This window comes from Stenella coeruleoalba (genome assembly GCF_951394435.1).
Source record: "Stenella coeruleoalba genome assembly, chromosome: 5".
Lineage (NCBI taxonomy): Eukaryota > Metazoa > Chordata > Mammalia > Artiodactyla > Delphinidae > Stenella > Stenella coeruleoalba.
In genome coordinates this window covers 102632573-102645376 of record NC_137150.1, presented here as the reverse complement: position 1 = coordinate 102645376, position 12804 = coordinate 102632573, and the positions used below count along the sequence as shown (strand labels likewise).

Genomic DNA, 12804 nt, shown 5'->3' with positions numbered 1-12804 from the left:
AACAGTCTTTGCAAAAAGACAGTTAGAAAATGATAACTGTCAGCCTTTTTCTACATTTGTTTTGTTTGGTTTAGTTTCATGTTCTATTGCCTTTTCTTTTCTTGTCTTTTTTTTTTTTTTTTTTTTGGCTTCCAGTAAGTATCTATTTATAATACATGTAGCACATAGTTTTCCATAAGAAGTCTTCCTTGTGTTAATTTCTCTAATTTTGTTCAAATCCCATATCTAAATTTTGTTTTTGAATTTGCACTTTTATCATTATCACATTATGCTCACTTATCTTAGTGCATGTGTCTTTCAAATTGTCATGAATTTACATATGTATCCCTAGAATGAACAAACTGGCCAGAGTAGTTATATATGTAGGAAGAGAGAGACAAGAACTACAGTCCATAAAAGCAGCAAACGATAAATATTTACCTCAGGGGTAACATGCTTAAATTCAGGTGTACAGAAATATAACTTTATTTTGCTATAACTAATTCCACATACTTTGAGCCCTAATCCTGTTGAACTGCTAGGAAACTTTCACCTTCGTCTCCTCAGTAAAATTTCTGGTGGACATGCATAAGACAAAAGGGCAAAGAGGAGCTGAGGAAAGAAGGTTATGGAATGCTCGGGCTTCCTGAGGCAGGAGAGCATCTTTCTCAGTCAGTCATCCACACAGCTCTTCCCCAAGATGTCTTTTTCTTCCTGTGTCTCCTGCCTGACCTATCTGTGACAACTTTAGGGATACTGGAATCCAGTCAGTATTTCACAATGTGCCAGAGGACCCAGAAGATTATGAGAGGCTCTCTGTCATCACACTTAAGAAGCACAAAACCATTCCTTCTCTGGAGTGTTTCCACCTTCTCAGTGCACATGGCCCCTTTTGGGGAGATCCATTTACTTTTTAATTTTCGCTGCCTCCTATCTGTTTCTCTTCACACAAAATCCCAGACTCTTCTAACTTAGACAAAGTGGATTTGATAAAATAGGAAAATACTTCTCCTGATAATATCTTCCAAAGTTATCTCATCCCTAATCTCTGTTTCTCCAAAACCAAAAATAATGTGGCAAATTCACAACAATGGGAAAGAAGTCAACCCCAAATATCTTCACTGTTTGACACGTGAAGTATTTTCTTACACAGATTTACTGAAACAAATACATTTAAATTAGTTGCCAAAACTTTAAAATCTGGATTTCTAGCTTCTCCTAGAAATTTTAAAAGTTGGGATTCAGGAGACCCTCATTCCTGAATCACAAAAAAATTAGTGCTGAGTTACAGCTGCTCACCTAAGAAGAAACTCACGTTCTCTATTTCACGTTCTCTAGTTGCCAGCACTCCTGAAAACTGAGGCGAGTTTTAGTTGCTCTTCATCAGGGAGCTTTCACTGCTGTTTCTCTTACACCTGATCATTTCACTCTTTCATAGGACCTGTCTTGGCCCTTGTATGCATTTGCTTTTGCATATAAGACAAAGGACTTAAGTTTGGGGAGAAAGAACAGTAATTCTGGAAGGCTTTTTTCTGTCTTGTCATGTCCCTCCCTGGGAGCAATGAGTACAGACCAATTAGTTGTTTCTGAAACACCAGGGAAAAGATGGCATACTGGAGAAATAAAGGACATAGACTGATATCTCAAAAATATTATTCCATTACTGACTTGTCAAATTATTTTAATTATATCATAAACTTTAAAACCATTAATTCTGATTAAACCTCCCAAATGTAACACCAGCTTATCAAATCCATCAATATGTACATATGTATATAAGGTGTTAGATTTATGGATGGTGTTAAAGAGCCATCCATGAAATTCAACACCTTTAGAGATTTTATTTTAATGAAACTCAAATATAATTAACTCAAAAGAAAACCAAATGACTTAAAATATGCATGTAAAATTCGAAATGGACAGTTTACGAGAAAGATTTTTGCAAGAGATGGCTAACAGAGAGTTTCAGCTATTATATCATGCTAGTTAAAGCAGTATTAAAACAAAACCAGAAGCATTTGTCTTTCAAAGAGCCAGATCTAGTAGGTAAAAAATTAATTTCCTTGCAGGCGGATACCATAAACATTCTGAGGTTGCACTAATGCCTCTCAGAGTGCTATATGCATAGTAGGGCCTTGATATAGTTGGGGAAAAAAATGACTGCATGATAAATAAAAAAAACACATTAAAAGTATTTCATTTTCTACAGTAAATATAATATGTCACATATATTGAATAAAAAATATGACTTACACAGATTATCTGTGGAAACAGAATTCATATTATTCAGACATAAAACAGAAGTTCTTCTACTTATAAAGACATTCATATATATTTAATATTAGGAGATGGATTTCTAAACATGTTTCTAGACTGATACATGCTTCCTGAGTTGTCTTTGCACACGATAGTCTGCTTAGTGGAGAACTGGCTTACATCATATTCTTATTTCATTTTTTCCTCCTAGATGTTAATATTCCAATTGTACATATGAAGAAATTGGGTCTGAGTGGTTGAGAACATGACCCCAAACTCAGACTGAGTAAGTAACAGAGGTAGAAACTGAATTAGCATTTGTGCTTGAGACTGTACTCTGTGTTGGATAATCACACAGTTTGAATCTGGAGTACCATTATTTCTGATGTATGCATTTTTTTGTGGCTCACCCATTCTTTATATACATGTGGAAGAAATAGAAATGTTTTCTATTTCATATCCTTATTCCTTTCTTTCCTCAATCTTAGAGAAAAAGCAGTTTCTGTTCAGATAATATAAAGACAGAGACCTTTTTTAAAACTAAATGATCTATCAAAATTATGCTAAGAAATAGGTGGGCAGACAGTGATCTCTGCCCTTCAGTTTATAAATGAGTCCCAGAGAGACTATGTGCTAATTCATTTGAATTTATTATTGTTTGTTTATAGCTCTTTCAAAAACAAATTAGACAGTTCATTGAAAGGGTAAATGTGGCAATATAGACAAAACACAAGGAAAAAGGGAGAACTTGAATAAGATAAAATAAATAAACAAAGCAACATCACTAAACCATTGTTTTTAACATTACATTGTATTAGAAGAAATGCAAGTAGATGGACAATTACAGTGGTATGTGATAAATCCAACAAAAATATTTATGGTGTAATGTGGTACACATCAAGAAATGTTTAATTACATATGGGGGAATAAGTAGGTCTCCACAAGGAACATCTACATGAACAGGAATTAGAATGTCATAGTATAGGCTGTTACACATAGAGAATAAATATGTGTCAAAGACTTTACTCGCATTATTTATTGATGAGGAAAGCAGTAAAATGGTCAACCTATTTCCAAGGGCACTCGAGAAACAGGGTTTCCTACAGGCCATCAGAAATGATATTTTTATTTTTTAAAAGTGTTAAAATAAGATTATGAGCAGAGATGCAAAGTCAGAGATCCATTTCCACAATGGTGGTATGAGGAGTTCTGTGGACCTACTTGCTCTCCAGTCAAACAACCACAGCTTGCAAAATTTGTTTAAAAAAATAAACAAAGTAAAAAAGCCATTTAAAGTCTCTGAAATTGTTCTATGGGCATTTATGAAGAAAATTTATTCAAGAAAATTATTTATTCAAGAAAATCTACTAAATCTCATTAAGAACAGTGAGAATCTATGGCACTTGGGTCATGACTCCCTCCCTCCCCCACTCCACACACACAGCTCAATGTGATGGAAACTCCATTTTAGGCAGTTAACACCAAAACAATGGGATTCTTCTACCACCAGCCCTCAGTCAAGGGCTACAATATCGCCCTGGAGGGGCAAGCTTCCAGTATTTCTCATACCTCTCCATACACAACTCCATGTTGCAGAAGTTAAATTTCAGGTAAGTACAGCTGAGAGACTGGGGTCTCCATTTACTTATCCAGCCCTCACTGGTAGATGGATGCTTGAGGCTAGGAATAGCAGGCAGAGAATATTGGTCCTCCAATCACCTTCACTCCAGAAAACTCACGGTGCAGAGGTTCCATGCCAGATGAGGCAAGCCAAGAAGACCAGAGGCTACTGTCCCTGTCTAGCACCCTACTCATAAACCAGGGGTGTTACTCCAAAAGAAGTAAGCCTCTGTCTTTGCCCCCAACTCCAGAACCATGGCTTAAAGATTTTACACAAGAAGAAAGGCAAGCCATAAGAACAGAGAGATCCAAAGCTCTTCCCAAAGGAAATGACTTTATTTAGAACAGAGCATAGGGAAATTTACAACTAAAACTTGAAGACAATGGAGAGTCTGGCAGTATGCAATTAAAAGAAGGCTTGTAGCTCCCTTAAAACAACAAGCTAAACCATAGGTCAGCTGGCTTATAAGTGAGAACTAAGCAAATAGCTGAAAAGAATCCTCATGAAGTCAGAACAAGCCTAAAAATCTGGCCTCAAAATGTTTTCCTACAAAGGGCCTTGTATTTAATTGAATCAGACTGTGGAACAATTTCTGCTCTGGGTCATCGTCAAAGACAATAGAGCAATCAGCTAACAGTTTGTGGAGCCTAACATCTGGGTGTGATACCAATAGAGGCAGACAGCTGAACAGAGAAACCAGGAAAGAGATAGTTAAAGAAAGCCCTGCTAAAACCACTTTCAAACCAGGGTGACTATGTACATGCCCAAGGAAGTGCCCTCTTAGGAGTAATATCAGACTTTACATGGAGAGAGAAATAGACTTCACTAAAGTAGTCTAGCCAAGTCACTAAACAATTAAGCAAACAGCAATAAGTCTTGGAAAGGAGAGGGAATCAGTATCCAGAGTTGCTACAACTCATGATCTAAAATATTCCGTTTTTAACAACAAAAAAATGAGATATACAAAGAAACAGCAGTGTGACCTACACACAGGGAAAAATAGCACTGAGAAGGCCCAAATGGTGAACTTAGTCAAAAACATTAAAACACTTATTGCAAATGTGTTCAAGGAATGAAAGGAAACCATGTTTTAAAAATAATAGGAAGTTAGGATGAAAATATCTCATTAAATAAAAAATATCAATAAACACAATGTTAATGTTCTTCATGGCAATAAAGTATATCATTTTGGGTTATCTTTTCTAGGAGATAAAGATCATTTGCATATTTACCAGGTACAATATGCAGGTTAACATGGAACTTCAGAGAGTCTGAGAAATTGATTGTTAGGGAATAGCACAAACAATGGTCTTCTAGGAAAAAACCTCAAGAATCCTTGGGTGGCTCTAATAAATGATTCTTTGATACGATAATGAAAGGACTTGCAGGCACCCTCTTTGCCTTATTTAAAAGTTCTGGATAATATATCTTAACAAGAAATATGTCCCCATGTGACTAGGAAGAGAAAGATATTCAAGGCAGAAGAAACAACATGTACAAAAACAAGAAGCAGAAAATAGCAGAATATGTCTGGAGAACAAGTAATTCACTAATGACCATACGTAAGTTATTAGATAAAGAAGAGGAGGTTGGAGAGTTAATACCAAGAAGCCACTTGTGTGCCTGGCTAAGTAAGAAGTTTTTACTTTATGAGAATATTAACCTGTATCTTTTACAGATTTTAAATAAGGTTGAAGATAGTTTTAAAGAAAATAGTAGTGAGAAAGGTAGAATTAAAGGGAATTGATTGCAAAAAATAATCTTACATAGTTGTCTAGGTCCATGCTTCACTACATTTAATGTGCAGACACATCACTTGCGGAACTTCTGAAAATTCAGATTTGTTTTAGGAAACCTAGGATGGAGCCTGAGATTCTGCATTTCTGAAAAGCTCCTACATAATGCCAGTGCTTCTGGTCTGTGTATTACAAACTAAGTAGCAAGCATCAAGATCAGCACTATCTCATAGTGAGGCAGGAGATAGATAGGCTTCTGGCCGGACACTTACAACTGGCCCCCTGTTTGCATTTCCTGAGACAAGAGATAGGTGGCTCCAGGTTAGGCATGTACAATCAGCCCCTTGTTTGCCTTCTGAAATGGAAGTAACAACAGAAACAGGATAAATAGCCAGGTTTTGTCTCTCGTGAACACCTTAAGGTAACAGTCATGGCAAGAACAAAGAGGGGCAAAACCTTGTTTGAGTAAAGGATCAAGAGAACATCGCTCCCCCCCACCTTTCTTTGGGGCAAGGGAGACACTACATATGTACAGAAAGGCTCCTTGGGGGTCAAAAGTCAGGGGACAATGCCAGGCCATAATGAATCTTGCTTCTCCCAGACGCCTTTGCATCGAGATCCATCTTGGCTGAGAGGTGTGTGCGCAACTAGGAGGAGGGTCCTGAAACAAATTAGCCAGGGGGAACAAAACAAGACAATTGGCCAGATCTGGAAGAACTGCCCTCTATAAATGGCTTAACTGCCTCTTTACTGCGCTCCTCCTCCTTAGTGAGTAAGTCCACACCCTTTCTCTCTGGGTGTGCATCTCTGCCTTTCTTCTGCCTTTCTCTGTGTGCTCTCCCACTTGTTGTTGTGCTGTCTCTAATAATAAACTTTGTACCTGTTTTCACAGTTTTTGCCTCCATGAGAAATGCATTTTTCACCGGGGATAAGAGCCAGGGAAAAATAGCTTGCTGGTCTGGTGGCTAGGATTCCTGGTTTTCACCCAGGCTACCCAGGTTCAATTCCTGGGCAGGGAATTAAGATCTTGCTTCACGCCACCGCTCACTGCTGCCTCTCTGAGATCAATAGAAATATAATGCAACTGAAATATTTAATTTTATTTTTTAGTAGCCACATTAGATAAAAGTAAAAAGAAACCATTGAAATTAATATTAAAAATAGATTTTATGCAACCCAATAGATCCAAAATTATCAATAACATTATCAATGTTATTGATTTAAAATATTGATAATCAATATTTTACATTCTTTTGTTCATACTCAGTGTTAGATATTCAGTGTGTCTTTTATACTTACAACACATTTCAATTCAGACTCTAAGTTTTCACTGGAAATACCTGATCTGCATTTAGATTTCATGAAACTTACAATTGAAAAAGATTTACACACCCAAGTTGTTCCAAACATACTCAAAAATTTTACAATAACAGAGTTAAATTTAATTTTCATAATTGAAATTAAAATTAATTTAAAATAAACAAAATTAAATATTCAGTTGCACTAGTCATATTTCAAGTGCTACCATATTGGAGAGTTCAGGTCTAGATGAGGGTCAGATCAAAGGAGAATAATCAGTACTAGGCTGTGGCATGTAAGTAATATATTAAGGTAAAGAAGTGTACGAAGAGGTAAAAAAAAATACCCAAAGAGGTACTGAAGAAACCAGGAGACAGAATTCATTCATCCCTTCAGCTCAAGAGGACAGCCAACTGTGCATATCTCTTCCCAATTCTGCATTGAGTGATGTTGCATCAGTAGCATGGTTTTGGCCATCCTGGGCATATTAACACCATAGATAGTAGCAAATGCCCTCCTTCTTTGCCAAGAACTAGTTGTTAAATATTTACCAGAACATCACATCAGAGTTAAACATCAGAGTTAAAAAATTTTAGGAATCACATCAGTTGATTTTAATTTTCTAAAACTTTTAATATCTTTTCATCCAAACAAAATCTAAAATCCTGTATGACCCTACATACTCTGACTTTAGTTGACCTCTCCAAAATCATTTACATTCCATTAGATTACTCTGTTCTTCCTTCAACATGTCAACCTTGTTCCAACTTAGAATCTTCTTTGCTTGTTGAACATTTTCCCCACAGATCTGTGAATTTCATCCTTTTGCATATTTGCTCAAAGCTTTATTTCTCAGAAAAGCTTTCAGGAACCAGTTTCTCCCTAACCTGTGGAGCTATCTATCTGCATCCTTGCTTTATTTTTCTTCCTAGAATTAAACACAACTTAAAATTATGTACTTTTTGCTTGTTTATTTAGTTCTTGCCTGTCTCTGGAAATTAAATGTAAGTTCCTTGAGGACTGTGTTGGTTTTTTTCCAGTGCCTCAAACTGCTAGAGCACTACATGATAGTGACATTCAGTAATAATTTGATGCATGTGGGAATAATTGAATGAATGAATGAATGAGCAAATGAATTTAAATGGAATCTCTAATACATGGATTTGGTCAATAATTGCATATAGGGGATGAAAGAGTCTAGAGAGCTAAGAGGTCACTCAGATGATCAGGAAGACATTCACTAGATAAGATAATAAACACAAGAGGAAGAACTAATGTGAGGATAAATATTACAAGTTACATTTTGGCCATGCCGAGTGTAAGTGACTGTGGAAACTATGAATCAAGAAGTCCAACAGGATATTAGATATACAAGTCTGGATTTAGGGAAAGAAAAGGGCTCTAGTTAAAGACTGGATTACTATTGCTTACAGGTAACAGTTCAAGTCATGGAAGTGAATTTGGTCACTTAGGAAGATGTTGATAAAGGAGAAGACAAAAAAGTTCAGTATGGAATCCTGGAGAATGCCAAAATTTAAGTGGTAATTAGAGATAAAAATGTGTAGGAAGAAGTAAAAGAAAAAAAAAAAAAGAGAGATACTAAAGAAACCAGGAGTCAGTCTTCATTTATTGTCACAACAAAAAATGCCAAGTATTATGCTAAAATATTTGGTAATCAAGCAGGAATAAGATATGATTCCTATTAGATTTCAGGAAGATGAACACATGGCAGGAAACACCCTAAATGAGTCTGAAAGGCTTAATTGTTGAGTGATGGTTTAGAGTACACAGTAAAGCTGTGCATGACTTTTTTGACTCAACTGTCTCTTTCCCACAATCATTCACAGTGCTTCTCAGTTCCACCCACCTGTGAGTCCTGATTCTAAGAAGGAGAAGCCAGTGGTAAAGTAAGAGAACTAGGGTCCCCAAATATCTGCTGCAGAATCTTCCCCTGAAAGGCTGGATACTACAAAACAACAGTGTTGAAACAGTATAGGCCTTGAGAAACAACAGCGACTGCAATAGGAAGCAAGGTGACTCCCCAGGGAGTCCCAATGTCCAGTCATGGCCAGCACTTCTGATTAGGCACCTTGAGGCCCACTGAAGCAGGATGTGAAGGGCCTCAGGAGACCTCGGGGAAGTGTATCAGAGCCATGCAACAAGCAGGTTATATGAAATATGGTCCACAGAGCAGTTCTCATGCAGGGAGCTGTGTTGGGGCCCTGCCACTTGACAAGTGGATTCTCAGTTCTACTCATCTCTGCAGCTCAGGACCAGCTCAAGTGTTAAAATAATTTCCCAGTTACATATATTTCATGGGAATTAAAGTGGATATTTAGGTTACTATTTGGAAACATTTTTAAAAAGTAAAAATCTTCTCATATTTGTAAGAAGTATGGAGTCATATCTTTGTTTGCAGACACCCTAATCAGTCTTATTTGTATTACGTTGTCTATTTGTTGGTAATATAAGGTCACGACTTACTCTATTTTATCACATGCGTTATTCTTACATACTTTGCTTTATTTGTTTTTATAACTTTCAGTACCTGAAAATAGTAGATGCTTACTGTATAGTCTCTAAATTATTTAAAAACTTTTGCTCTGTTCCTATTTGTGGGAAATAGCCAAGAGTATCCAAAATGGCATTCCACTTAGTGATTGACTGGAAACACACTGAGAAACATTCCACTAAGATGCTGGGGAGACAGCTGATATAAATTCAAACCTGAAATGGTATTATTCAACTGAAAATCAGAGCAGAATGAAATGAAAAATAATTCAGAATAACTCAATTGCTGACTTTAATCACTAAGCTAATTTTTACTTTTTAATGTCTACAGTACACATTCACTAGGGAGTATTCTGGTTATTCTCAAAAAGTCTGTCAGCGAGAGATCAATATACAAATTGTAACACATAGGAACATTATGTGAATTTGTGTCACTCCCTGGAGAACTTTAGGTTTATAAAAAGCAATGAATGAATTACACAGATACATAAATATGCTCCTGCATTTTCATCTGTGACAGATATACTCTTACTGCAATGTAGTCTTAAAACTACACCACCTTGGGTTATGAGCTCATTAGAGCTCTCAAGCTCAGCAGGGTCAAATCTGGCTAATGTTTGGGAGGATGACCTCCAAGGAAAATCCAGGTGCAAGAGGATATAATGTTAGTAATTCAATAGATGATATGGTTCCCTTTAAGTCACTAATGAGCAATTTCCCCTCAAGGCCGTTTATCAGACACCATGCTACCGGATGTTTCTTCTTAAAGATTTAATATATGTGGACATTTAAGATCTCATGCATTTTTTCCTATCTTCTTTATTATCATGATAATTATTCTGTGTTAAACACTTTTTCAATATTTTTATTGAGATAAAATACACATAACATACAATTTACTATCTTAACCTTTTAAAGTATTATAGTGATATTAAATGCATTTATATTGTTATGCAACCATCAACACCAACCACCTTCAGAACTTTTCATCTTGCAAAACTGAAACTCTATGCCCATTAAGCAATAACTCCCCATTCTCCCTCCTCCCAGCCCCTGGCAACCAACATTCGACAATGATGGTTGCCAGTCTCTATGATTTTGATTACTCTAGGTATCTCATATTAGTTGAATTACACAGTATTTACCTTTTTATGATTAGCTTACTTCACATAGCATACTGTCCTCAAGTTTCATCCATGTTGTAGCATATGTCAGAATTTTGGATTATTTTCTTGATCTTTCAAAAAAACCTAACAGAGTGGGATTGAGTGAAGAAGGCTGATTAGTCATCATTGTTAATTTTATGTGTCAACTTGACTGGACCATGTGAAGTCAAGATATTTGGTTAAACACTATCCTGAGTGTGTCTGTGTGAGGGTGTTTCTGGATGAGATTAACATTTGAATCAGTAGACTGAGTAAACCAGATGGCCCTTCCCAATGTGGGTGGGAGGGCCTCATCCAATCCTGTGAAGGCCTGAATAGAACTAAAAGGCTGAGTAAGGGATAATTCGCTTTCTCTGCTTGATTGTCTGTTAGCTGAGACATTGGTCATTTCCTGCCTTTGGACTCAGAGTTGGAATGGAATTTATACCACCAGCTCTGCTGGTTCTCAGGTCTTCGTACTCAGACTAAAACCTACCACTGACTCTCCTGGGTCTCTGGGTCTCCAGCCTGATGACTGTAGATCTTGGGACTTCTCAGTCTCCATAGTTGTGTGAGCCAATTCATTCATTATATGAAATATTGGTTACAATATTGGTTCTGTTTCTCTGGAGTACCCTGACTAGTACACATAGTATATCTACCTTTGCATGCCCAATTCTATGAGTTCTTTTATTCCTTTTTATACTATCTGCCTCATAATTTTGACATTTCTACTTGATTTGCTGTGGGCCATTACTTTCTACAAGTTTCTGAAAGCCATCTTAGCAGCATGTTAGCAGTGTCTCCCACAATAATTACCAGGGAGCTAACTATTTCTTAGGAGAAAATACCTTAAGATAAATATTCCCTTATTAAACCATATGTTCTACCCCATCAATCCTGCAACCTTAGAATCCAGTCCCATGAATATTTCCCTAATTTTGCTTATGCATATTGGCTAGGTCTGACAGTTTTTTGGGGGTTAGCCCCTTTTTCTCTTAGTAGGTTCACATTTCCTTGGTCTGTTTATGCTATGATTTGATCTACTTATTGATATGGTATCAGGAAGGTAAGGCAGGTATAGGTCTTGAAGAGGAAACATGGTGCATATTTTCCTTAAGCAAGAGGCATACTAGTCTTTAACAAGGAGGACTGGGCCCTGTTTGCAGAGTTTTGAGGGATATGGAATATAAAATACACAGTTTTTGTTTTTGGCCTCCTTTGAATTGGATGTTCCCTGAGTATCCTTAGGATGTCAACTCTTCCCAATCAAAGCCTTGACCGTGGCAAAACAGACTTGAGAAGTTGTGAATTCAAATCTCTCTGTGTGCATCTCTATTACTTTTATTATTAATTCTTAAGCCTGGATCTCAGTTTTTTCTGCCCTCTAGGTGCATGCAAGAGATAAAGGACTTTTTAAAAATGCTGCTAAGGAAGCCCGCTCAGATTCGCACTTCACCTTCATTTGGTGATCAGGCACCCTCAGCTTTTCATTCACTGTATTTTTCCAATACAGCAATGGTATTCAGCAAAGCCCATCTGATTCCACTGTTGTTATAATTAACACTTTCCCCCAAACCCTCACTTTCCTGAAATACTGTGCCTACCATTGAATTCTTTTATAGTGGTAGTCCATCCTTATGGACTATCAGTAAAACTTTAACAATTGCTTTGGTACAAACTACAGAGGATATTAGTGTTTCATCTACTACCAGTGAAAAGGTGCTCATTACCAACTTACCAGTGAGTGGCCCAAATCCAGAGTCTCATTTTTGAGTTTGCTTCTGTAGACCAATCTAGCACTGATTGCCTTGGGTCAGGTTTCCCGGGAAATAGATTCTGAAACAAACATATGCAAGCAAAGCCTTTAATGGGAGTATCATTGGTATCAACAATTCAGGAGGAGCGAAGAAAGGAACTGGTATATGGTCACAAAAAAAGGCCTCAGTCAATCTTGTGGATGTCCCTTCAGAGTTGTACCCCTACAGACAAATAAGTCAGGGCTTTAAATTCCTACATCAACTAGTTCAGGGGTCAGCAAACTTCTTCTTTAAAGACCAGGTAATAAATATTTTTGGCTTTCTGGGTAACATTCATTCTCTGTCACATCTTCTATTTCTCCTCCTCCTTCTCCTTATCTTCTTCTTCCTCTTGCTCCTTTATTAAGACCCATTAAAAATATAAAAACCACTTTTATCTTCTGCACCCTATAAAAATGGACTGCAGGCCAGATTTGGTCTGCAGGCCATACTTTGCT

The 12804-nt window shown here is 37.0% G+C and overlaps 1 protein-coding gene across 3 annotated transcripts in view; it reads right to left on the bottom strand.

Annotated features, from left to right (window-relative positions):
• LOC307186789 (uncharacterized protein) overlaps positions 1-12804 on the bottom strand; it is a 423851-nt gene that overhangs the window by 92651 nt on the left and 318396 nt on the right. For 2 of the 3 annotated variants that reach the window (XR_013828462.1, XR_013828464.1), the window contains exons 4-5: positions 12289-12386; positions 10548-10652 (exon numbers count right to left, since the gene is read on the bottom strand). Coding sequence is in view for 1 of the 3 variants with exons in the window: in XM_079922327.1 (XP_079778453.1) it covers positions 10643-10652; positions 12289-12386 (108 nt within the window). In the remaining 2 variants the exon portion in view is untranslated. Of the gene's footprint in view, positions 1-10523; positions 10653-12288; positions 12387-12804 lie in introns of those variants that run through there. The other variant, XM_079922327.1, reaches the window with a different exon arrangement.